The sequence below is a fragment of the Orbicella faveolata genome, unplaced genomic scaffold, assembly GCF_042242905.1.
Source record: "Orbicella faveolata isolate gen_17 unplaced genomic scaffold, um_ofav_v1 contig_34, whole genome shotgun sequence".
Taxonomy (NCBI): Eukaryota; Metazoa; Cnidaria; class Anthozoa; order Scleractinia; family Merulinidae; genus Orbicella; species Orbicella faveolata.
This window is the reverse complement of record NW_028301563.1, coordinates 5,860,001-5,887,500: the sequence shown is the minus strand read 5'-3', so window position 1 is coordinate 5,887,500 and position 27,500 is coordinate 5,860,001. Positions and strand designations below refer to the sequence as shown.

The 27,500-nt window shown below is 40.1% G+C and overlaps 2 protein-coding genes and 1 long non-coding RNA gene across 3 annotated transcripts in view; all 3 read left to right on the top strand.

Annotated features, from left to right (window-relative positions):
• The window catches only part of LOC110055755 (uncharacterized), a 21,211-nt gene extending 16,444 nt beyond the window's left edge, over window positions 1-4,767 (top strand). Inside the window, exons 16-23 of the mRNA XM_089271232.1 lie at window positions 74-259; window positions 538-714; window positions 828-1,004; window positions 1,841-2,017; window positions 2,656-2,832; window positions 3,752-3,946; window positions 4,092-4,268; window positions 4,568-4,767. Of these exons, the coding sequence (XP_089127358.1) occupies window positions 74-259; window positions 538-714; window positions 828-1,004; window positions 1,841-2,017; window positions 2,656-2,832; window positions 3,752-3,946; window positions 4,092-4,268; window positions 4,568-4,767 (1,466 nt within the window). The remainder of the gene's footprint in view (window positions 1-73; window positions 260-537; window positions 715-827; window positions 1,005-1,840; window positions 2,018-2,655; window positions 2,833-3,751; window positions 3,947-4,091; window positions 4,269-4,567) is intronic.
• Window positions 4,768-5,446: 679 nt separating this feature from the next.
• LOC149104388 (uncharacterized) lies at window positions 5,447-6,814 on the top strand. The gene is made up of 2 exons (XR_016210120.1): window positions 5,447-5,635; window positions 6,575-6,814. It is a non-coding gene; the product is annotated as an uncharacterized LOC149104388 (long non-coding RNA).
• Window positions 6,815-11,764: 4,950 nt separating this feature from the next.
• On the top strand, window positions 11,765-26,351 carry LOC110052696 (uncharacterized). Its single transcript, XM_089271231.1, has 10 exons — window positions 11,765-11,900; window positions 16,811-16,987; window positions 17,901-18,077; window positions 18,191-18,378; window positions 18,468-18,644; window positions 18,759-18,978; window positions 20,369-20,647; window positions 23,679-23,683; window positions 24,994-25,164; window positions 26,139-26,351. Exons 1-10 carry the CDS (start codon window positions 11,831-11,833, stop codon window positions 26,349-26,351), a joined length of 1,677 nt encoding a protein of 558 aa, XP_089127357.1. The 5' UTR covers window positions 11,765-11,830.
• Window positions 26,352-27,500: the final 1,149 nt, after the last annotated feature.

Genomic DNA, 27,500 nt, shown 5'->3' with positions numbered 1-27,500 from the left:
ATGTCGTCCCAGCACATTCACGGATATGCATTTTCCACTCAGAAATGAAATAAGACTTCGCTATTGTTGTCAGATATTCCTATTCACGGAGGCTACACGCGGTGGAGTTACTGGTCTCGTTGTAGCAAAACATGTGGATGGCCGTGGGGAACTCAGCATCGCTCTCGTACATGTACCAATCCTCCGCCAGCAAACAAAGGAAGAAGCTGCCTGGGAGCAGACAAAGAAATTAGAAAATGTAACAAGCGTAGATGTCCAGGTAATTAATATTTTTGTGAAAGAACTATGAAAATGAGAGAAATAACAACGTAACTATGTAACGACTTATTTAATTTGGGGTGAGCATCTACTCTGTGCGTTATGTGATTTAATTTAATTTGTGTAAAATGAGTTTCTACCACTTATTTTTCTTCTTCTTCTTCTTGTTCCTCTTCTTCTTCGTTTGTAGTATTTCATTCTGGTGCCACTTGATTGCGCTGGCTCACTTAACTGCTTGTGATTACCCTGCCAATGTATTTTTTTAACCTTATTTTTCAGTTCACGGTGGCTACTCGCAGTGGTCTAGTTGGTCTCGTTGTAGTCAGTCTTGTGGTCCAGGAATGGAATACCGTTCCCGTTCCTGCACAAATCCTTGGCCAGCACACGGAGGACGAGGATGTAACAGCCTTGGACCACGTAGAGAATGGCGGAGTTGTTACATTAAGCGATGCCCAGGTACAAGCTTCATGTAAAAAATTGATGGAAGTACTAATTTGCATGACGCACCGTGTTTTTATCTTTGTCTTTTGTACAACGAGCTACTAAACTTTTCAAACGTCTCTTCTCAGTTCATGGCGACTACTCGCAGTGGTCTCATTGGTCTCAGTGTAGCAAGTCATGTGATGGAGGAAAGCAAGATCGTTATCGTTCGTGCACCAACCCCGTGCCTGCGAACGGAGGAAAAGACTGCAGCAGACTGGGACAAGCTAAAGAGTCAAGGTCGTGTAACACATATCGGTGCCCAGGTAAAGGATTTTTTTATCTGGAGAGAAATTGTTATTATGCACATATAAGTAATACAGATGATAAACTCGAATTTTACACGTCGTGATGAGAATAAACAGCTCCTCCGTTCCATCAACAACAGCACGACTGAGACCGTTGCAGATGTCTTCAAAATTTTAACAATGACACAGAGAGGATAGTTAAAAATGACTTAAAAGAATATCCTGTCTCAAAAAGTCACTGGCCTAGCTAGATGATGTCTGTGTTCGTACGTATACTAAAAGAAGCTTTTTGGACATGTACAACACCAGTATCAAAACAGCAAACTTCCCAAGCGCCTTTGAAAATTAAAGCTTAAGTCACTTCAATTCACAAAAAAACTTCCACTCCTGACAGAAAAAACTATCGTCCCATCTCAGTGCTGCTAATCCTTTCTAAACCTCTAGAACGACACGTGTCTGTAACTTATCAAAAACACTTGTCAAAGTATAATCTACTATACCAAAATCAGTCTTGTTATCGACCTAATTATGCGTGCGAAACTGCACTAATTAACATAACGGATCGTTGGCTCAAGGAAATGGACAGTGTAAAGCTTATTGGAGCCATTTTGCTTTATTTAAGCAATTAGTCTGACTTAGTCGATCACGACATTCTACTATCCAAATTATCAATGTGCTTCACTAGTGACTGGCCCCTGCATAGGTATATTTTTGAAAATTGCCAAGCTAAAAAGTCGCCCATTCACAATATTAAACTCCCGCAAAGTAATTTCGTGCCACATGGAGATACTCTCATTATTATCTTTGTTTTTGTCTTCAATTAATTCCTGGCCTTTTTAAACGTCCCTTTTCAGTTCACGGTGGCTACTCGCAGTGGTCTAGTTGGTCTCGTTGTAGTCGATCATGTGGTCGAGGAAAGGAATACCGTGATCGTTCCTGCACAAATCCTTGGCCAGCATACAGAGGACGAGGTTGTTTCAGTCTCGGACCACGGACAGAATCACGGACTTGTAACATTCAGCTGTGCCCAGGTACAAGTTCATGCAAAGAAAAGCGATCATAGCTACTAATTTGCATTAACTGTAGACAGCAGTTAGTCCCTCTTTCCTTTAGTCCTTTGAGCGAGACCGTAAATAAACCGCGAGAAAAAAATGGCAGCTTGAAATCCTGGGAGCGAGAAGCGAGCGAACGGAGGGACTTGTTGAGCGGCGAAATCCCTAACACACCCGCATTCTGGTTCGGGGAAGAAAGCTTTTAAACTCTTTCCAATGGCTGTTGCCAGAATCGCAAGAACAGCACGGCCAGCGAAGCGCTTCGATTTGCTCCGGTTGCAAAGCAAGTCAGATAAATATCCTGCAAGACATCACAATTATCTCGAATGTTGGCAACACTTTTTCAGCGCTCCTAACATAAGCCAATCATATTCTGCTTTGTGAGAGCAACGCACAATTCAAACTCTCTGCCTTTGTCAGTAGTCTCTCCTATTGCACGCTTCTCGGCCCCAGGATTTTACGTGGCCATTTTTTTCTAGCTTGCTTTTTATTTACGGTCTCGCACGACGGACTAAGAGAGGACCACGGACTAAGATGGGCCACATGTAGTCTACATTAACTGCTATCTTTGTTTTGTGTCTAATTACCTACTTGCCTTTTTAAACGTCTCTTCTCAGTTCATGGTGGATATTCGCAGTGGTCTCATTGGTCTCAGTGTAGCAGGTCATGTGATGGAGGAAAGCAACATCGTAATCGTTTATGCACCAATCCCCCGTCTGCAAACGGAGGAAGAGACTGCAGTCGACTGGGACGAGATAAAGAGTCACAGACATGTAAAAAACAGCGGTGCCCAGGTAGATGACTTATATCGTCTGGAAAAAAATTAATGTTATACATGTATAGGTTATGCAACGTATTCGAGTGATATTCTACGGTTCACTTGTATTTTTCGCAATTTACATAAGTATAGGTAATACTATGAATGCGAGTGCAATTTAGGATTTAAACTACGAGTGATATTTGACATTTGATATATTTGCAATTTGAAAGAATTTTCAAACATTACAAATAGTGTGAGTCCTTAATTGCTAGAGCCTTCACACGATTACTCATTTATTATATGACTGGGAGGAAAACCCCGAAAGCCCTGCGTTAAGTTGCACTGCAGTTTAAATTAAAAGTTGACGATAAATTGGCCTGCTCTCATCCAATCATGATAAACTAATTTTGTCAGTTAGATAATAAGCCTTTTTATACCATGCCATAGAACATAAAACCGTTTTCCTCTATTTTGATTGGCTGTGTTTTAATTTTTGTGGAATGGTATCCATGTTTATATATCGGGGATGCTAATAATTTAGACAGTCTGCCTGTTCAGGCTAATCTTCTTTATTCCTGTAGAAAATGTTAATACACCCTAGGCCCCTGGCAGTTTAAAATGACAGTGAACTTTTGCTACTCGACATTGTATCAAGTTTTGATAGGAACAAAAACCAAATTTTCTCTAGGTAAAAATAAACAGAGAAATTGAATGCATGCAAAAATGTATTTTTTGCTATACTTTCACAAACTCAGAACAAAGGACTTATAAGGGTAATCATTAGTGAAACCAAATTTCCTGCATCTTGTTATGGTTTCGTTATCGGTTATCGTCCGTTTTATAATTATGTTGGGAAAAAAGTATCTCCAAGATTTGAATTCCTCGTTTGGCTTCTACATGTATGAAAGTTTGTAATATTTATGTGGCAACGATTAGTTAATCCGTTAATTTTTTTCTTTTTTTTTTGGCAGTTGATGGAGGGCATTCAAACTGGTCTTCCTGGTCCCAATGTAGTGTCACATGTGGAAATGGAACTCAACAGCGTAATCGATCGTGCTCTAATCCACCTCCTACAAATGGTGGAATACAATGTGAAGGACCCACTCAGGAAATACAATTATGCTCGTATGAAATGTGCCCGAAACCAGGTAAACATTTGACGCTTTTCACCTATGAATGACTGTTGCCAGTCTGGAACATCAAATTTTGCAGAAACTTAGTTTACACCTTAGAATTGAAGACAGAAAATATAACACTGCTCATAAACAAACCCATTATTCAATCTCTTCGCAGGTGCTGGAGGATATTCAGACTGGTCTTCCTGGTCTCAGTGCAGTGTCACGTGTGGCAATGGAACTCAGCAGCGTAACCGATCTTGCAACAACTCGCAACCTAGAAACAATGGAACAACATGTATGGGACCTGTTTGGGAAACCCGCTTATGTCCCTTTGAAATATGTCTAACACCAGGTAAGCATTTGATGGTTTTCACAAATGAATAACTGTCGCTTTTTTGTGTCTTTTTTGGTGGCGTTTCAAAAGGACTTCGTGGTCTCTTGCTTCAAACTAAAGCTATAACTTCGGGCTGACTATTTAACTGGTTTGTTTTCTACTTAAACATATACCAGATCTTTGACCTTGAGTCGCCCCGTTATCTCAGTTATTCACATAGAAAGCACTTACTCATTGTCCGATGCCATTTGATAATTGGTCACTGTTTACAAATTAGCATTGTACATCAACAAATCTATTATTTAATATCTTCACAGTTGCTGGAGGGTTTTCAGACTGGTCTTCCTGGTCTCAGTGTAGTGTCACATGTGGTAATGGAACTCAACAGCGTAACCGATCATGCACCAATCCACCTCCTGCAAACAATGGAACAACTTGCAGGGGTCCTGCAAAAGAATCACGAACATGCGCCTTTAAAGCCTGTAACACTTTAGTTGGTAAACAACTGTCTATTTGATACAGGGGCTTACCTACTAGTAGTAGGCAACAGAGGCACTTGCCTCGAATCATTTTGTTCATTTTTTGCCATTTATAGTCATCATGAACACCCTAAATACCTGGGAAGGGAGTTTAACCATAATCATTGCCTCTGCCGTAATTTCTCATGAGCATTGCTACAGCTGCCTTGTGATTTATACGCTAAACTAATACCTTTTTTTAACGAGAATGAGGAGCAGCTATGGCAAGAAATAGACAGGATCAATATGATACACGAGTTGATAATTCAGCTTTCGCTGGGGGGATTCATTATAAACTGCTGAAATTTATGTTTCGCTGCCTTTTTTTTAGTGATAAATAAACCCTGCCGAGATCATGCAAGTAACAACATGTGTATCGAATGGAAACTGAAAGGCTATTGTAAAAGCGTTAACGACACTAAAAGGTATTGTGCGAGGACTTGTGGAAGATGTGAACAAGGTTTGTTATGCCCTTTTTCTTTTTTTGTTCAGTTTGTGGACTGATCAGAAAATATTGCGGCATTTTGTGAATGCAGAGTCCTTCAGATCTTAACCTGCTGCTCTAAGATTTAACCGTAGACACGGGCTGTTCCACGTAATAACAAACGAATGAAAGCATCTAAACAGTTAAGGGATCTATTGAAACATCATTCGGTTACACTTTCTCTTTAGTGTTTTCAGATATTTCTATTGATGGTGGTTACACGCAGTGGAGTCTGTGGAGCTGGTGTAGCGAGCCATGCGGTGGAGGAACTCAATCTCGCAATCGTTCGTGCACCAAACCCCCTCCCAAAAACGGTGCCAAAGGCTGCAGCGGACTGGGACGAGCTAAAGAATCACGAAGATGTAACAAATTCAGCTGCTCAGGTATTTTAGGTTCCATTTTCTTTTTTTGTAAGTCTGCAATAAAAGACGTTCAACCAGAAGTTCACAAAGTCTACACCTTATAGAAAGACAGGCGCGACAGATTCGAGAGTAGGCTTACTCTTGCGGAGGAAATGACACAGGAAGGACATCGTTTAGACCGCGCCAATTCGGAGAATTGCAAAAAGTCACCAACAACAAAATACCATTCTTCTGACGCTTTTCAATCACTCTTCCTCACCTCACCAGTTTTGTTCAGAACCAAAGCTGTTCCAGATTTGCGTTTGCCATTTGCTGGCCCAGCCTTTTAAACTTGTGAATGTGAAGCAACAATAGCAACAATTCAACTGTGAAAAAGACTGCTTTTCACAGTTAAAAGAAACTGCTCAGTTTTCATACGTGACTTGGAGAGAGTGAATGAATTTTTAGGCTTGAATTCACATGTCAAATTTTCATCCAATAAAGTTGAAGTAGCTTGACCCTTCATTTGTCACGTAAAATACTGAAGCGTGACAGAAATTGTCACTTGTATATTATTAACAAGTAATCAAATGATTTTTCTCATGCAATTTGGAATAAATAAGCACTCTTAAATTTTTCAAAGACTACGAATTGCACTCGCCATACGGGTTCGTGCAATTTTTTGTAGTCTTAGAAAAATTTACTTGTGCTTATTTATTCCAAGTTGCACTCGAAATCATTTGACTACCTATACAAACTAAGCGTTCTGAAACAAGAAGGAAAATAAAGAAATTCATAACCGACCACGTTTCGTCAAAATACGAACCATGGCTTGACCAAACTCGGCTGATATGCTACTGAAGCGTAACAAACAGGTACCATGATTACCTATAAGTGGAATTTCCATGAATTGTGGACCTGCCGTATAAAATTTGTGTTACTCGATATTGTGATCATAAATTTTCTTGCAATTTACTTCAGTTTGCAGAAATTCTGTGGATGACACTTACTGCATCAAGAAGAAGAAAAGCTGTCTCAACAATTCAAAGTTTCGACAATATTGTAAGCTGACATGCAAGGTCTGCACAGTTAAATCTGCGCTCAGTTCGATTCAGTCACCGAGAAACTGAATGCAATATTGTCCTTCAAAATTTGTGTTGGCTGAAATACACATTAGGCTTCTAAGGCCCTGTTTACACGGGACCGGCGGAACTGGACTAATTTTTGAACGATTAAGTGTGCAAGTTTGGGACCTGAAAAAAGCAGGTCCCAAAACTCGCACGCTTCAAAAATCCGCTCAAAAATTCGCTCAGTTCCGCCGGTCCCGTGTGAACGCAAGGTGGAACCGTGCAAGATTTTGTCCGGCAAAAACTTGTCCGGATCCGTGTAAACGGGACCTAAGTAACTAATTACTTTAAAATTATCTTTGACTATTGCGGATTTTAAAATGACTTCTAATTAATTGACCACTCCTTTACTTATACTGATTACATTAAACTATATTGAAATGTTAAGAAAAAAAAAGTCTGAAATTTATTTCGTCCGCTCTATAGTTTTTTTGTTTTGTTTTTGTTTGTTTGTTTTTTTTGTTTGTTTTTATGGGGTTTTTTTTATGATTAGTTGGGACATGGAGCTAAAGTATTGGTAATTAAGGAAAGGAAACATAAATAAAGGAGTGATTGAAATTTTCGTATCGTTAGGTCTCTTATTTCGCGCTTTTTTGTTTCTCAAATTTACCTGTAGCTTGCACGCCACGTGAGTAGTTTTTTTTTTTTTTTTTTTTTTTTTTTTATGCGACGCAGAAGTTAAACTACCTGTATGCACGGAAGCAGGCTGACTATTTTCATTTCCATTGAATCAAATCCTGTCTTTTCCTTTTATTCATCAGCTTGTGGTTGTTAAGCTTCTGACCTTTAGCTCCTCCCCTCACTTCCCACTTGTTTTTGTTTTTGGCTTAAGTGGGGAAAAGGAGGGCTGGGAGAGGTGTTGAATGCATACAAACTACTTTGTCTCCCAAAAGAGTTTTTTTCCTGTTTCCCAAACAATTCAGGTTGCAATTGTGGTTTTTCCTTAATAGAGCATGGAATTGTTTATATTAATCCTGTAAGGACTTTTAAAAGAGCTTAGGGACCGTTCATTTTTTATAAGGTAGGGGGGGGCTGGTGGGATTGGGGGGGGGGAGTCATGCCAAAAAAAATGGCTTTCGAGGGGGGGCCATCCCAAAAAAATAAGGGACAAAGGGGGGTCACGTGAAATATTTTAGTAAAACTTTAAAATGGCATAATGTTTGAATATAAAAAAATTGCTATAGAATAAACATAGAAGGTAGGATACAAATTTATTACAAACTTTCCATTTGCTTTAAAAAAACGTTTGGCGACAAAAAGCATTTGTAGCTACTGAAAAGAAGTATTTAACACTGTTATTTTCGAATGCAACTTTCACTGGCACTCATCTTCATCTTCGCTGTCGTCGAGTTCTTCGTCGCCGCTTGTGCTGCTATGGGAGTCTCTTTCACCAATGCTGCAAGAAGCAGCAATGCTTTCCGTCAGAGTGTACTCTTCAGGGTACGTGAAGGTGTAAACATAATCTCTGACTTCCTGCTCAAGGTTGGTGGTGATTCTGCTTCTTGCAGCACTGGTGAAATAATTCCCTTCCAAGAGCTGTGCGATGTATGGCCCATCTCTTCTAAATAACGACGTGGGAACATCCTCAACTTCAATACACTCTTCCGGGACGGCCGTTCTAGGAGGGTACACAAGGCATTGTGGAAGATCATTTCCTAGCGGGTTTCCAACTTGATTCCATAAACTCGTTGGACGTTGTTTTCAGTCCGCTTCCTCTTTCTTTCATTTGACTTTCTGCGGTTTTCTTTTTTCCTTCTCCTTTTGTTGATGTGCTGTTTGAGTATGCCCTTGAATATGCTGTTATAATTGCTCTTCTTATTTTCTAGTGCTTCCATGTCCTGCGTGACCTTCGTCAACTTAGCTTCTATAAATTTGATCTGTTTTACATTAAAACTGTGGGCAAATTCTTCGCCCTGCTTTAAAGCAAGCCCATTGGACTGAAAGAGTGTGGAATCGTGGCATTCATCTTTTCCACCATTGCTCTATGTTCTTTGATGGAGAAGTTGTTTTCTTCCATCACTGGGCTTCAACTGCTACCCTGGCATGGAAAACTCACTCGCCCTTTCTGAACAGCCATCCGCACTTAGAAAGATTGCTTCTTTTGCTTGTAAGATGTCAAACTGCCTGGATCGTTCAGCTGTAAACCTTTTCTTAAACGACTCGTCGCTTTCGCCATTATTGCGCATTTTGGAATGAGCCTCTTTCATGATTATTATGGACGTGCCCCGTTCTACATCATGCAAGACATAGCAACACTCAACTAACGTCAAGGAGCTTAAAGCAAAAATACGCACTCAACGTACAGCATCAACCCCATTTTAAAGACGGGGTTTGCAAAAGAGGAGGAAATAAAAAGGAGGAATAAACCTATACATCGAGCAAGAGAAACACAGGCTCGATCAGATAGCTGCGAGAAACATAGGAATGTCTCTAGACAAACGTATAGCTTTCTCAAAGTAAAGTTACGGCGTCTCCGAAGGAAATCGTAGGAGAACAAATATGATATCCGTGATAAGGATCTACCTACTGTGCTTACAAACAGTTCTAATCACAACCGGGCCCGGCGTCACAATATAGAATGCAAGTAAGCAACATGTTCACGGTAAATTTCATATTTTGTCCCTCAAAAGCAAATTCATGGAGATTTAAAAGCATAATATGCAATAGCAATGAGCCTAAACAATGCATAAACACATGGCAAATTACAGAGGTGTCAAACTCAACGAGTCGACATGCAAGTAACAGCGGAAACCATGCAGACCTATGACCTATAAACATTTGCCATAGCACGATCTAACGGCTCAACTCCACTAAAATTCCTCCTTATTACACAACATGAAGTGCCCTTCATGAACACGAGTGAAGCGACAGGAAAGGTCGAGTGACCGAACAGAGAACGGTAAATGTACAAATGTCACGAACCGTAAAAGTCGTGTAGGATGGTCAACCCCATTTTACCTTGAAAATTAAGAAATTTTAAACCATAGATAAATTTAAACCACAACAAGTATGCTAAAATTTATAAAAAGTAATCCACTATTTCCAAGCTTTGAGAACACTCATAGCTTTTTGTTTTACCTGCACAGGGCAACATTTATACATGCCTATCACTAGAGTAGAGGTAAAAACCTTCCAAATAAAGACACCTGTAAATTAAATGTAACAATGTGTTTCACACAACACATCAACAGATTTCCAGTTTTTTCACAACGCTTCGTACTTGGTTCAGTATCACAATGCAGGAGCAAGGAAAGACTCTGTTCCAGGCCACTGTTACTTCCGTAAGATTGAGAAGTTTATGAATGAGCACTATGAGGAGGGGGAGAACTACAGGGAGTTTCTAAAGTTGTCCTGTCAAGAAAAGGTAGGAGAAATTTGTTCTTTTTGTTGTGAATGGACTGGACCACCCATAGAAAGATATCCTAAACCAGTTCCCGACCATTCCTGCCTACCGGAATACCACTACCTCTCCTACCAGAAGACCCCAAAAGAAGGGCGTGATCCAGATGACTGGCAGCCAAGGGTCCAAGCGAAGAAAGAGCATGGAGGTGGCAGGCTGGGTTTATCTGACCCAGAGAGCGTTGCTCTATTTGCAGATAAGTTTATTGTCAAATCAAAGTTTGTGGTGGATTATCTTCAGCATCTTGAAGTGCTGGAATTTAAAAGGAAAAGGAGAGCAGAAGAAAAGGCAAAGTTAAGTAGGGACGCAAAAGATAAATCATACGAGGATTATCCTTGGACTGAGTTGTGCGAAGATCTAACCAAGCTTAAAAAAGCAACGTGTTCCAGAACAAAACAAGTACTTGAACCACCACGGGCTGAAGCAGCATTTGAAAAGCAGCAAGAGTGAGAAAGTAAAGGCAATTGTAAGACATTCATGCTTGCGGCAGAAGAGTCCTCTCAGAGCTGGCCAACCAACACTGAGAAATGCCAGGACATTGACACAAAATGACAACAGGGCAAGTGCTGACAGCAGTGAAACGGATGAAAGTGACAATGATGAGTATGACAGTGATGCCATTGACTCTGGGGGAGAAGATGACTCAAGTGATGTCATTCTTGCATTCATCAATTCAGGTGAGGAAGATACCAATGAGAGGCCAAATGCCACACGCTCAGGGCGAGCCATAACTAGGAGATCCGAAATTGACTTCTCTTTCTTTTGATTTGTTTTTTAAACAACAGCTCTCTGTAGTATAGGGATTGTAAATATTGTCTTCATAGTGAGCACAATAACGTGAAGTAGGGGGATAATAGAGAAATATTAAAAAAGTTGAAATCTAAATATTGTTTGTTCAATTTTTTTTGGTGGGGGAGGTCATCCCAAAAAATGACCGCTATAAGGGGGGCCATGTGAAAAAATTGGTAAGCTGAGGGGGGGTCATGCGATTTTTAAATGGTGCTTCCCAAATCCCACCAGCACCACCTCCCTCATAAAAAATGAACGGTCCCTTAGCTCAATTAGAGGAGTTCAAGATCACGGACTGCCCATATCTAACACTAGTGCCAAACTGTGACGACATCTGATTCGACTTGTTAGGAATTACCACAAATCCCACCAGCCCCAGCCCCCCCCCCCCCCCTACCTTATAAAAAATGAACGATCCCTAATTAAAATTAATTACCGACTGAAACACTGAAACGGAAGACTTGAAGTTTTGATTAGCTCCTGCCATTCAAGCGCATGTTTAAGGAAAAATATTCTTTGTTGTGATCATAACAGTAGATTTATAGGATATTTGAGAGTGAATTTGTGTAGGTTACAAAGCAAAGAAAAATTCGCAATTGAGACACCGGTTAAAACGAGACCGAAACTGAAAACCAAGAGTCAGGTTCAAGAAAAAAAAAATCGCTGTTGAGTTGAGAGGCTATACAGATTTGTTTTGCAAATCATTTATAATATTGAAAGAGCCTGAAAATGTGATAACTCAGTGAAACGAAATTTTTAATTGGCAAGATGACACCTTCAGCATTTTCAGCAGCTGAAACATCGAGAGCCTGAGAAAGATTTATCTCACCTTGTTTGGTGTCGAAAGAGCTCATTTCAGGTTAGGCAACCGCTGGGTCGTCGGTTTTCTTTATTGTTTTTGCATTGAAGAAGCGAGTCAAAATGGAAACTATTTATCATTTAGTACTCTGGATTCTCGTAGCCTGTCATCACACATGGTCTGCACAAAACGGTAAGAAAAGGCTTGCTAGAGCCACTACAGTGTCACTCAGGTGCAAAGAAATGAACAGCAAAAAGCATTACTCGAAAGGGCTTCATTTGCAGACTAGTAAAAATAACCCTTCTGAGTTTCTTAATATTTCGAGTCCACGCACCCTCTCTAGGCCTAGGGCTTTATTCATATTTGAAATTTACAAATGGCCTTGTTTTCTTAAACGTTTCACCACCTTGTGCATGAAAGTATCGCTAAATCAGTCAACTACTTTCAGTAAAATAGTGTCACACAAAGGTTTTATCCGCAAAATTACAACACATCCATCATTAGAGAATGTCTTCGAATTTTAACCACAAGAAACAGTATAGCTAGAGATAAACTACTCGGAATGTCCTTTTGTCTGATTCATTTCATTCAGTTTAGTTGAATAGTAATTTAGTCGTAGCCCGAGAGGAGGGTGGCAAAGGGTTTTTGCGTGACGCGTGATCGCCCAAAATTAGCAGCGTGATGCGTGATTGAGACCAAATTAGCCGCGTGACGACGGACAGTACATAACGTGATGCGTGATTTGCTATGTTACAAGTACGTGATACGTGATTTACCAATTAGATTTCCGGAACAAGTGAACGTTCTTTGAACTAGAAGGATAGCATTCATTCAAAGTAAATAGTAAATAGAGTCTTGAAAAAGATCATCAAATCGTGGCAGACGTGACACCATTTTCTGGTCTTTTTCGTCCTTTTCTTGACCTCTGATGGCTTTGATCTTCGTGGATTTTCATGGTACTATAGGTCCAAACAATTGCGATAGGAATAAGTCAATTGAAAAAAGTTAAACTCTGCACAAGGGCTATGAGCTTCAGTGTTATTTTCGTCCATTTTGTCGACCGATCATTTTTGGCAGTGCATCAGACCAAGAGAATATGACACATCATATCCGAATCAGGCTACCGTATAAAAGGTCTAAACGAATTTCCTTTTAGGTATGCGATTCACATACCCTGGTATTCGATAATAAATTGTATGCCCAAGATCTGGATGGCATGAATTTGCTTTTGGGCAGGTAAATCCCGCACAGATGGTCTCGTACTAATGAATAACAAGAGTTTGTATTAAATGTGTTCCATGTTCCTTCTGATAAATCCGACAGTAAAAGTAAATAAAGTAAAACTTTATTTCGCCGCCGGGTCAACCTTCGTGATAATACTAGTAACATATAACGAATATTAAACTTAGTCGATGTCGTTAAAGAGTTCCACTCCTAAATATTTTTTTCGTTGCTGTTGTTGTTGTTGTTGTTGTTGTTGTTTTGTTTACGGTGTTTATTTAAGGTGCATTTTTCCTTTGCGCGGAACCTCCCCCGATTATTTTCTCTTTAGACTCATTGAAGAACGCCGTCTGATTATTGACTTCAATAGGAGCCTAAGAAGCTTAGGCCCAGTCGTCAACACTACACCAGAAGAATTTAAAAAACGCAACAATTACCGGTCGTTTTATATTTTTGTTTGAGGAAATTTCGGCCAGGGAAATCACGTAGTTCTCTTAATCCTATCGTGTTCGAAAAGGTGCGTTGTAAAATGTTTTCCGTCCACACGAAAACTCAAAGCCGGCGTTTTCAAATTTCTCCGGTTTAAAGAGCGTTTTCGAGAAACTCTGTTTTCGTGACGGATTGCTCTGGACCGTGGGCCTAACCGTAGAAATAAAGCTGTATACGTTTTTAAATTCCTCCGGCGTAGTGTGGGCGGAGTCTGGAGCAAACCACGACGTCAATGAGCACCACCAAACAAAAGGTTTAATGAGCAAAACAAAGATTGTACAAGTGTGTTCAGTAAACCTTCGTGCAATTTATAGCCGTCCGCTGCAAAACAACAACTCAATATGACCGCGACCGCGAACGATGAGTCGAACTGCTAATTTTTCGTATTTCCATTTAGAATTGAACGCTGTCATTACATATTTATCCTGAACGAGGTTTTAGAGCCATAGGCATCCTGGACAAATTCAATTTTACAAGGCGTTGTCCTCGCTGTCGCCGACGTCATTGTTAAGAGCCCTATATTTGTATCTCGGATGCTGGAAGGTCGATACACTTGTTTAACGACTGGAATCTGTCATCCTAAGTGGCTGCTTTGTGCTTTGTTTATGTTTTATCCCAAGGCCAGTCGAACGCAGATGAGAGTATCGTGTAAAAACCGTAAAAATCACATAGATTGCAGTTCTTTGCCAAGGTTATTTTTTTAACTCAGCGATTAAGTTGTGGAGCGTTTCGGTAGGAAGTTTTTCTCTCCTTCTGAAACAATCTCGTTTACGTTACTTCGCCGATCAATGCAATGCCTTTTCATTTCACCAATACTACATGGCAATCGTTTGCATCTTCTTCTGCAGTGTAGCCTAAGGCTTTGAACACTTAAAGGCCATCGTCATCAATAACATCCTTGAACATGCCGAGTTGATACTCGGGGCTTTGTCGCTCCAAACCAAGTAATTATTACAGTATTTATATTCCATAACTTCCAGTTCTCGGAGATCTCGCTACTTAAATGATCTAAATGTTGCGGCGACAATGATATCCGGTTGAATAACATGGAAAATTGTGATGCTCAAGGCGGCGAGCAACGGAACTTGTTTTCCCTCGTAGGCATTCGTAGACGGTAGACGTTGTCCACGAATTTGAACTACCCTTTCGCTGCAACATGTAATATTAGATGGCAGAGAGAACCATAAATGAACCTCATCAATCAAGGCTTAATCTGGTTACTTTAACCCAAGATACACAAGGTGGACGCGTATTTTAATATATAACTGTATGTGTAGCCTAAATTACAAAGCCGTTGCAGAACATAAGCGTGCATATAAAGAATGTTTGGCAAATTAGCATATTGTAACCTTGAATTAAGGTATGTCCGCCATTTTGAATAATCAAATCCGGCTGGAGTCAGAATCTCGTTTTTCCAGTTTGGCTATAACGTCAGTGCTTTTTCATTGGCTCACAGCCAAGCCTTTTGTTCTTTCGCTTTATAAGTGCGACACCACGTGGACGGTTGGGCGGCTAGTTAACTCCACCGCAATACACACATCTCTCTTAATCTCTCTTAAAACAATACCTCCTGGATATATAATCAAATATTCTTTCTCAACCATTCCCCTAATATCCCCCCAATATCCCCTCACAGCCTGCATTTCATTAATCCCCAACATATACCTACACAGCCCACTTCTCATTAATCCCACACATATACCTACACAGCCTACATTTCATTAATCCCCTACATATACCTACACATCCTACATCTCATTAGTCCCCTACATATACCTACACAGCTTATATCTTATTAATTCCCCACATATACCTACACAGCCTACATCTCTTTAATTCCCCTAGATATACCTACACGGCCTACATCTCATTAAATCCCCCACATAGACCTACACAGCCTACATCTCATGATAACTCTAACATTTACCTTTACAGTTTGCATTTCATTACGGTCGTGCCTAGGGTCATTACTGATTACATCCAGTGGTTATCAACTCATGTGGAATCGACTATCGCTATTCAAATTATCCCTTCACATGTAGCCTGGGAACAGGCTCCCGGTTGGGTTAATGGGAACCAGCCAAGTGTGGTCTAGGGCGTGCGGAGAGAGCCGAGAGTGGAATGGTGACGAGGGGGAGCGCAATTCACTAATTTGTGTGTGTGTGTGTGTGTGTGTGTGTGTGCTTAACGGCTCGCTTCACTCGCAGGATTTTTTTTTTTTTTTTTTTCCGCCCTCGCTGGGAGCCTGTTCGCAGGCTAGTTCACTTGCCGTTCATTCAGCCGTACGAACGGATACCGTAACGAACGTTTTCGCGTGAGAGGTCACATATTTGCCAATGCATTTTTCTGGTTGAATCGGCAAAGTTCATCTTTTAACGACGCTTTTAGGGTCGAGAAAGTAAAATTGGTGATGTACTTACTTCTTTCTACGTGACGCATGATTGGTGAAAACAATCCTCCATGATGCGTGATTTAATAGAAAAATTCAGCGTGAGCCGTAATTGGTACCCCACCTTTGCGCATCCTCCGAGATGGGCTTGCGTATAATTCCTTCCACTCATAGACTCATATTAGGACTGACCGTATGATAAAACGACACTACAAGCTAACCGAACTGATTTGGGATGTAGTTTGTTTCCTCATTTTTATTTGTTAATCATAAGCAATTTACTTCTATCAACATTACTAACACTTCAGCGATTTAGAGTTGAACAAACATATGTTCCTATCCGAATCATGAATGTACACTACAGTAGTAATTATTTTTTTGTCTGTTTACGGTTTTGAAGCGTACTCTTGATTGTCTCTTACGATAACTGACTACTGAACGAGTTTCTTATGAAATGCGACATGCGTGCAATGATTCACCACGTCACCGGTTGTTGTTTTAGTCTCCTATTTGGAACTGAAGAAGGATTTAATGATTTGCATTATTATCTTATTGTCAGTTGACGGTGGGTATTCAGACTGGTCCTCATGGTCTCTATGTAGTGTCACTTGTGGAAATGGAACTCAACAGCGTAACCGATTATGCACCAATCCACCTCCTACGAACAATGGAGCACCCTGCAGGGGACCTGCTCATCAAACACGTATATGTGCCTCTAGAATATGGCCACCAATATCTTTACAGCTGACTTCGTCATGGTTTCCTCATTTTACTCAGATCATTATAGAATTTAGAATTAGGATTAAGTGGTTGAAGTTAACCATAAGTCCAGGGTTATCTATTTCCTTTTTTTTTATGATATATAGTTTTAATTTGTAAAGACAAGATATTCATTCACAGTATGCGTGGAACAAAGAAACACTCTTGGTCCCCTGTTAGGATTCGAATCCATGACCCTCCAGTTTTTATTTTTTATGATAATATTTTCCATGTGCTCTCGCAGTTCATGGTGGCTTTTCTCAATGGTCCAACTGGTCTGGCTGTAGCCGGTCCTGTGCAGGAGGAGCTCAGCGTCGCTTTCGCACATGCACCAATCCCCCGCCCGAAAACGGAGGAAGAGATTGTAGCGAACTGGGACGAGCTACAGACTTAAGAAAATGTAACAAACAAGACTGCCCAGGTAGATATCTTATAAAAAAAAAACTGTAGTTACAAAAATAACTGAAATCTAAACATTCATATTAAGTATGAGGGCTAAGTAAAAGTTGCTATCGTTCGAGTCATTTATTCCTTCCTTTTCATTGGCCGAGAGACCACCCCGTGACCTGCAAATAACTCCCTGCAAATAATGATCTGCTCATGCGTAATACCTTCTAAATGTGTTTGCTGCAAATGCCTTATTACATGAAATTGTCGAGACATGTTAATTTCGCGATTTTCGCGATTTAAAACAAATGCGAAACTAATGTGACGCGAATAATATTTAAGTGTCGCGAGCATAACGTGTCAATAATCAAGAAAGTTACAAATAAATCAGTTCTGACTATTGAAAGGTCATAGTACGATTAACTCTGCCAATGAATATGAGCCTGATGTATTGAATACTTTTCGTGCAACACGGGTTTGAAAACTAAAACTTTTACAAAGAATGGATGAGCTTATTAACGCTTTTGCCACCCAGAAATTTTGAAGGTTTTGAAAAACAATGTCTCCTTGAATATTACACCCAAAGAGCTAAAAATTTTACTATGTATCAAGTTTCATCAGCTCTTTGGCTGCCCGACTAATTTAACATGTTTCCTTCCGTACGCAAAGCCGTATCCAAATAAGCAAAAATGTAAACAATGACGTCAGCGTGAATCCCCCTATTGATCTGCTCGCCACTGACAAATCGCGATACTTTGCGCATCCTCGTCCAATATTAAAATTGTTAATTATTTTACACGGCTATACCGTCAAGATATTGGTCTCGTTTAGAGATTTCATTTTGTCGTTACTGGATTGAGTTATACAGGAATCGTAAATTTGGTGAATTGAGAAGTTAACAAAGTTACCTTCTGTATTGTAACTTAATTAATTTTGGTTCTTCTCAGTTCATGGTGGTTACTCGCAGTGGTCCTACTGGTCTCAGTGTACCAAGTCATGTGGATCGGGAACTCAGCGTCGCTCTCGTTCATGTACTAATCCCCCACCAGCTAACTGTGGACGAAATTGTAGTGGACTGGGACTAGCTAAAGAATTACAAAGATGTAACACACACAGCTGCCCAGGTGAAAGCTTTCTTATTTAACATCCCTGTATGCATAGTTATATAGTATTCAATTATGGTGCCGTCACTTACCGGCTTGTAATTACTGCCCCCTTTTCTAACATATCTTCTCAGTTCACGGTGGCTACTCGCAGTGGTCTGATTGGTCTCGTTGTAGCCAGTCTTGTGGGCGAGGAAAGGAATACCGTATTCGTTTCTGCACAAATCCTTCGCCAGCGCACGGAGGACGCGAGTGCAGCAGCCTTGGATCACCTACTGAGTTACGGACTTGTAACATTCGGCAGTGTCTAGGTACAAAAATAGTGATTGCTGGTAGTAGTTTGCTGTGTACAATGTTTTTTTAATTTTGTGTTGCAATGAAGTACTAACCTTTTTTAACGTCTCTTTCCAGTTCACGGAGGCTACTCGCAATGGTCCAGTTGGTCTCATTGTAGTAAGTCTTGTGGTCTGGGAAGAAAATACCATTATCGTTTCTGCACAAATCCTTGGCCAGCATACGGAGGACGAGGGTGTAGCAGCCTTGGCCTGCCTACAGAAACACAGACTTGTAACATTCAGCGGTGCCCAGGTACAAGTTCATGCTAAAAAAAGTAATGAAAGCATTAATTTGCTATAACTACAGTTATTATCTTTTGTTTTTCTGTGCAATGAGCTTCTAGCCTTTTTTAACGCCTTTTCTCAGTTCATGGTGGATATTCGCAATGGTCTCATTGGTCTCAGTGTAGCAGGTCATGTGATGGAGGAACTCAAAATCATGACCGTTCATGCACCAACCCCCCGCCTACTAACGGAGGAAAAGACTGCAGCAGAATGGGACGAGCTAACGAGTCACGGACATGTAACACATATCGGTGCCCAGGTAAATGATTGCGCCATCGAGAAATCGAGCTGTGCATTTCTGTGTATTGTCCTTTCAAGGAAGTCGCGATGCTTTTAAAGTCTCAGAGAGGGTGCTTCTTCTGATGTAATTCTATATTTGATAATATCAAACGGCAAATTTAATCGGCGCTTTGTAGTCAAAAGTCTTCTCGCCTTCGATGCTGTTTTGGTGAATCAAACGAAGACACGAACTGAGCAGTCAGTATTCTCAGCAGACATTGAGCAACATGACAATGGCTTGATGTCATAAATAAATGTATCAAGTTGTTTAGCTCGGCGGCCATTGTGCCGCAAAATAAATGTACGTAGTTGTGTAGCGAATTAGCCGGCGGCCATATTGTGTCTCAACGGCCACCGCACACTAAAATGATTCGCACAACACGATTATGGCTGGCTACTACGGATTCAATTGCCATTTTTTTTTTCCAATTCTGCTGGAAATCACTTAGTTTGCTTGCCAAATTGACTTGTTTTATTGGCTAATATGTTATTATCTATCATGCGATGGATATTTGACGGATTTTTCTTTCCACTCTCCACTAAGGTCAGGAGATCGTCGAGCACATGGACTAGCATTGTTTGTTTTGAGACAAAATTATCTTATCATGATCGGGTACATGTACTTGTGAAGGTCAACTGACAAAGCGCTAGTCTGCAATTCTAAAACAATTAACAATTCGACCTTTTAGTCAGTTTTGGGCCTGCTCCTGTGCGAGAAATTTCTATTCTCTGATTTAAGGATTTTAGTGTAATGAATGAATGAAAATGTTTGTAACCTAATAACTCGAATCCTGGATGATTTCCAGTTGCCAGCAGAGTTTTCTCGATCTTTCCTAGATAATTTAATTTGGGACAGCCCTAATCCTCTTTTCCAAGTTATCTAATGGAGAATAGCCCTTGAATAAATGGAGAGGAGACTTAAATTAAAATTGGGCTCTGTCTTGTTTGACTGAAATTAAGTTGATTATAATTATTTACCTATAAAGTACTGTGTACATAGCACATTCAATTTTTTTGTTAGAACTCATAACTTTTAATCACTAGCTGTGTTCCACCTAGATAAGGTAAATATTTTGAAAATTAATGATTGTTGAAAAATTTAAGCTGTGTCATGCAGCATACAAACTCCCCAAAATCTTTTTGAATATCCTTGTCATATGTTTTACATAAAATATGTCTGCTCTAAATATCACAAGTTGGCTTAAAAAGCTCTTTCATTGTCGAACGCAATTAACTTGACGAACTTCATAAATTTCCACTACTTTTGCGCATTACGATATGCTGCAAAACAACGACACAATCATTCCTAAATTAGGAAACCCAAACCATAGCAGGGTAATTCATCAGTAGCAAATATCTATTAGATGAGTTAGTTTCATGAAGCTCTAGCAATTTGTTTTCTTTTTTATCCAGTGTCTCCAACAGCATCTGTAACCCCTGGGGTAATATATGGGAATGTGGGTGATTCTGCCACCTTTACCTGCACTGCTACTGGTATTCCAACTCCAAACATCACGTGGTATAGAAGTGGCAAACAAGTTAGTGGTTATGAAATCATCTCAGTCACTGCTAATTCATCACAGCTGACCATAAAAAAAGTTACCTATGCTGATCATGGTTACTACGAGTGTCGGGCCACTTCTAACAGAATGAAACCTGCAAACGCTAGATCCTTCCTTGGAGTTATAACAGGTTAGTATGTAATTTGATGACTAGTTCTTGTTTGACCTTACATTTACTTGGTTAGAGGTGCGTGCATGAACACATCATCGATCTATCTGCGACGTAGTCGCCGGTTGCAACTGACAACGTTCGGCGATCCGTCCCTGTGGGTCCCAGGCGCATCTGCGATGGATCGCTGACGTACTCAAATTTGCGCGAAATGCAAATCGAATTGTGCAAGTTTGAACCATTTTACCCGTAAATATGGATCAAAACGTCTTACTGGAGTACGTTGCGTCCGCAGATGATGTTCACATAAAATATTTTCATCGCCGACAACCACCGACAACCGCCGGCTTGCCTGCGAAGTTGAACACAGCTCAACTTCGCAGGCAAGCCGGCGGTCAATGCCTGGGATAGATTATGATTCGGCGATAAATGTTCACATACGCCGTAACAGTGTCCCAGGCCCCCACGTAACAGTGTCCCAGGTATGTCGGCGGCATATGAGAACCAGACTAAAATTACCGATTGCTGGCCTTAAAATAAAAAGAAGAAACACTAAATAATAATTAATTGGTATCAAAGAGGAGCATCATGGGGTAAAGGAGTCATTTAAACTTGCTGGTGAAGAATACCTGGGGAATTTTTCCTTTCTTCTGATGGGTGCAAAGATATGACGTTTCGTGCACTTTCAACTGTTTTTTTTGGATGCAGATTACAGAATAATAATTTAGTATATAGTGGCATTTTACCGTATTTCTTCGAAGTTGGATTCAATTTTGGTAAAACCATGGCCGATAAAATGACTCCAGGGCCGTTGGCAAAAATCATATCAACATATGCTTTAGCCTACGAATTAATTTGAACACGCTGGATGCAAAACAGCATGCCTGAAATTTTGGACACTTTTTTTTTTATCGCTTTTAAATCCATTTCTTGGCTTTGTCTTGAATGATACAGTAATTAGAACAAAGTTACTTTAACACTTCTTTCATTTGGCCACCTTTTGTTGAGAATAAAATACTTTTAAAGTGAACGGCATTTTGGATTTGACACTCACAGTGGTTTTGTGCGGCTTTTGTGGAGGCGCGGTGGCCTCATTGTTAGTGCGCTAGACTCCGGATCGAGCGGTCCGGGTTCGAGCCCTGGCCGTGGACATTGTGTTGTGTTCTTGGGCAAGACACTTCACTCTCACAGTGCCTCTCTCCACCCAGGTGTATAAATGGGTACCGACGAATTTAATGCTGGGCGTAACCCTGCGATGAACTAACATCCAATCCAGGGGGAAGTAGAAATACTCCTAGTCGCTTCATGGTACAGAAACTGGGATAAGCTCGGGAATGATAGGCCACTTGGCTCGTATGCAGGTGGAACTTATTTGTCTACAGATGTACGAGTCGCGAGGTCTTCTGGGAGAAATTGTTAGGGCTTATATGGTATAAATTGGGGAACGTTTAAGATGGTGACCAGTGCTGTTGTCGCAAAATAAAATTAATTGACCGAGTTGTTTAGCCCGCAAAATTTAATTACAAAACGTGACTTTCTTGAATATCAACGATAGAGTTGCCTGAACCATGCAAATAAAAGGTAAACCAGTGTGAATATGAACAATTAAGCATTTGGTGAGTGCGTTTTACTTCATCAACAAATTATAACAGTTTCTACCTTATCCACGCCTAAACTTAAGGAGATAATTATGGCATCGTCCATTCTGAAAGGCTTGGTTACCAATGATGGCATCGACCGTTAAAATGGCATCGACCGATTGCGAAACGGAAATCAACCTTGGCGGCCATTGTGCTGCAAAATAAATGTACCGAGCTGTGTAGCCAAGCTCGGAGGCCATATTGTGTCTGAAAAAGAACTTACCATGTTATTTAGCTCAGCGGCCACTGTGTCACGCTATAACTTTACCGAGTTGTTTTATAGCTCTGCAGTTATTATGCCATTCCATCATGATATGTCTTTTCGACACATTCAAATTATTTAGTTGCAGTTTGAAGACTTGTTAAAAATAAGACTTTTCGATGCCCTTTTGATTCCATATAAATTGTATATTACATTATACAGACTATGCCAACTGATTGGTAATGTTATTTGAAAATAATTAAGGAATATTAATTTGTCATTTGAAGACTTGTTAGCAATGAGATTTTACCAATTTCCGTTTTATTTCATTTGGCATCAGACAAAAACTATGAAGTGACTAGCAATGTTGCTGAAAACTAAAAAAAAAAGGCATGGAAAGAAAACAAAGAATTGTGTGCACTGTTTTGCCTACCTTAGCCTATTTCACAAAGATTTTCAACAGGCATATTTTTGCCCAGCCCCCGAAAGGAAGGACTCAAATATTAAATTGACGGCGGTCATCATGGAAAATTTGAAGGAAATCCCTAAAAGGTTCCGGAAGCTAATATTAACCTCCCTTCGCCGGCCTGGCTCGAATTCATTTTAACACCAAGAGGACAGACGTACCAACTTAACAATACTACCTTCTCATTGAAAGTTATTGAGATACAGTAAAAACCCGCATAAAAGAACACGTGTTTGGGGGGTTCAGGCTGATTTTGTTCTTATATATCGGGTGTTTTCTGCAAAATCGGCCTGAAAATGTTGTTAAGGTGTTCTTAAAATTGTTTCTAAAAAATTAAATACTGCATAGACTACCAACGGATAAAATCAATGTGCAAGCACGACATTTTAATTTGTTCTTTTATGCGGGATTTTACTGTAACTCTGAAATTGATAATTTCAGATTTCGGCAATAACTCATTTCACATTTCGCTCAAGCGCATTTTCCAAACACCGATCACTACCAGTCTGCTATAGAAATGTTATGCAAACTACATTGCACAGTAACTACATGTACAACAGTCTATAACAAGAAGCGTACAACATGTATCAACCATATTGTTTTTTTTTTGTTTGTTTCTTTTACTTCACTTACAGTAACATTTTACCTCATCTGATACCATCTTAATGCTAGGCAATCAGGGAAAGAAACACATTATGTATGCAAATTGATTATGGGTATTCAGCATGTAATATGTTTTTGCAGGCACGGTAAGAGCTAATTATTAGAACTTCAGTACACTTCAACATCATAAACAAGGTGTATGTGAGACTTAGGTGTTGTTGTTATGTAACGGGCTTAGTCATTACCGACAGCAAGCCAAGAGTGTTAACTACAGATTGTTTGTGATGTACGGGGTGGTGTAAAACGCAAACAATCTGTAGTTTACACTCTTTTAGACAAAGCGGACAAAATCTCTTCGCCCAACGTGGGTAAACGCAGGGAACGCAAGCAAGTTCTCAAAGTCTTGGCAGACAACAACTATTGTGATTCCAAACGAAATCATCGCCTCCGACTTCTGGTACCGCTGACACGTCTGACACTAGTCAAATGTCCCAATCGAGTTTCGTTGTTTTACCGTACGTCAAAGGCGCTTCTAAAAAGATCCCCAGAGTGCTACGAAAGGAAGGCGTTTAATTGGCCTATAAACGTATTAAAACACTACATCAGTACACTTCGTGTATTATGGCTTCAGTAATTTGCAATCCATTCATAATCATATGCACTTGGCATATTACAAAATAAGAAACCAAGTACGTTGTTTATAAAATAAACTGCTCAAACTACTTCGTGTATTATGGCCAAACCAGAAGAGCTGTTGAAACTAGAATTTCGGGACACAAAAGATCAGTTCTTTTTTTTGTTTGTTTGTTTTTTTTGACGCCAATTCAAAGACTGCCCAACTTGTTTATCAACATAATTACGCCATGGATTGCGATAACGTGGAAATCATAGACAGAGCGAACAATAACCACAAAATACTTTTTTCTGGAAGCATGGTATTCCCAAAAGAGACAAGAACGCAGGGAATGACCATGTAGACATTCCTGACATTTACGCTTCGCTCCATTAATTTGTAATCCGTTTACAATTAATACACTTGGCATATTTGCATAATTTTGGACCTTTTTATATAATCCATTTTTACAATTTCCATTCACAACCGATGAAGACCAAAGTTCTGCGGTCGAAACGTCTTTTTAGTGTTTCAGCAAAACGTTTGTTTGAACGTTTTTTAAGCCAGTGTCAAGCCATTTTTGCACTGATTACCATGAATTCTGGCTGCAACTTTGGTATTTTTCGGATAAAGTAACTAAGTAAACATGGTTCTGCAATAAATTTCCTGATTTAAAATTTGTAACGACTTTTCTAATTTTCTTATTTCTACACCTTTGTAGCAATTCAACTCCCAGAAACTGACATTTGAAAACAGCACTCCAACCGAGTGGAATAAAACTAGACATAAGCCCACAAGTACGCATTGCGGACCTATTTTTATTTTGGTTCTCCTCAGATTTAGTTGGTGACTCGCTGTGGTCCTACTGGTCTCAGTGTACCAAGTCATGTGGATCGGGAACTCAGCGTCGCTCTCGTTCATGCACCAATCCCTTACCAGCAAACAGTGGACGGAATTGCAGCGGACTGGGACAAGCCACGGAATTGCAAAGATGTAACACACACAACTGCCCGGGTGAGAGCTCTGCTACTCGTTTTTAAGAGACTTTTCAATGCAATTATATGTCCAATCGGTGGGAAATGTTCACACGATACTTGAATCCCCCAAAATAAGGGACAATATATAGAAAGGAAGCCACATCAGCCCAATACAAGTTTTCATGCATGCTGTCGGTTCCTTTATCCTGGTCAAATAAGGAATACACATGAATGCCGAGGCATAGTTTTCATGAAACAATGTGGAAATGAAATATAAACAACAGAAAAAGGATGAAAAGACAAATTTGTGCAGACATTTGTTTTCGTAGTGAGCTAGATGCTTGCGCTTACCATAAAAATGACGTTCCTTCTTAGTTCACGGTGGGTACTCAAAATGGGGAGCCTGGACTAAGTGCAGCAAGTCCTGTGATGGGGGAATGCGTAGTCGTTTTCGTTCATGCACCAATCCCCCACCAACAATTGGAAGACAATATTGCTGGAGACTCGGACCAGCAAACCAAAGGCAAACATGCAACAGTCATAAGTGCCCACGTAAAGTTTGGTCACTTGCTCCAGCTTTTCTCAATAACACAACTTGTCCTACTTTAATTGATAAAACTTTATCATTGCCATGTCCAATCGGATACGTTGAAAGTTGGAAACTAAATCTTGTCAGTGCACGATACTCCGAATTGAACTGTCAAGGTCGAAACGCGGGCAGAGGATATTGTGTTGTTTTAGCGGAGTAATGTAACCACTTTAAGAAACACTCAAAGAGTAGCAATAATCCAAAATCTACAAATTTATGTCTCTCTAACTTGTCTTAGTGATTCGATTTAACGCTTAAGTCACTAATTTACTTTTGAACATCTACATTCAGCGGTGCCCAGCAGGTAGACGTTTATGCTTATGCAAAAAGTAATGAAAGTACTAACTTGCATTAACTTCTGTGTTGTTATCCTTGTTTCTGTGCACACTGAGCTATAAGCCTTTTTAAACGTATCTTTTCAGTTCATGGTGGATACTCGCAGTGGTCTGTTTGGTCTCAGTGCAGTAAGACTTGTGGTTCAGGAAAGCAATATCGTTATCGTTCCTGTACAAATCCTCGGCCAGCATACGGAGGACGAGTGTGTAACAGACTGGGACCAGCTAAAGAATCACAGACGTGTAATGAATATGAGCACCGCGGTAAATGATCATTTATATCATCTGGAAAGAAAATGAATAATATATAGATTTAGCCAAGCCTAAAAGCAGAGCTCCTGATTATAATGAGTTAACCTGGCTTGAGCCTGCGATCCAATCGAAAACCTGTACACACGACCTAGATAAACATGAGTCCGGGATATTGTCACGTGATACTGGTCAGCTGATACCTTGTTTTGACAAGTGTCAATTGAACATAACATGGATACCCGATATCAAAGATGCATGCTGTAAACCCTCCCCCTTTGATCTCTTAGGGAAAAGCCTTGGGAACTAGGTTGTTGCAGAGTGACATTTCTCATTTATTTACATAAAGGGGGCGAACGGACGTACGGACCTACTGACGGACGTACGTACGTACGTACGTACGGATAATCACGTGACAATCATTTTTTTTTCCTAAGGTATGGGGCTCCGCTGTTATACATGTCTAAGTTATACATTAATGCCTCACTGAGGGAAAAGAGATAATGATAGGTAATACTTATTATATGACTAGCTACTTAAGCGGCAAGATGAACTGAATCCAGCGCTGTGATTGGCTACCGGAGCGGGCAAGATGATGTTACAGTGTTCTTTTTCCAAATAATAAACCTTTATTGGCCAAGCTTGTTCGGTCAAGATTGATGGATATTGGCCTCGTTTTTGTTTGTTTGTTTGTTTGTTTTTTGCGAGTTTATGGACATCGACGGTTTCACGCAGAAAAAAAGAAAGAACTTGGCCAACATTCAGCCATCTTGACCGTATCGAACAAGCTTGGTCAATAGCTGGTTTTCACATGACGTCACAAAAATTCAAACTACAAAACTATTGATCCTCCCGAGATTTTACTTTAATGATGTATAAGAACAGCTGAAAACTAATATTCATACAAATTTCTGCTCCGAATGGGTTCTTGGTTTTGTAATACACTACGCTTGAATTTCTAAGCTTTTGCGTGACGCGACATTTACATGACGGCCTAGAGAGCTGTCATGATGGTTAAAAAAGTGACTTATTTCGGGGAACTTGGCTATCTGAACAGTTCATGTCTTATAAAAAGTATTATTTTAATGTTTTAGAGTTCCTCGAGGGATAAATTCACGCTTTTGTAGCAAAACTCAGTGACAGATGTTTCTGTTGGTTTCCGGCCGCCATGTCGGTGTCCATCCGTATGGGCACCAGCAT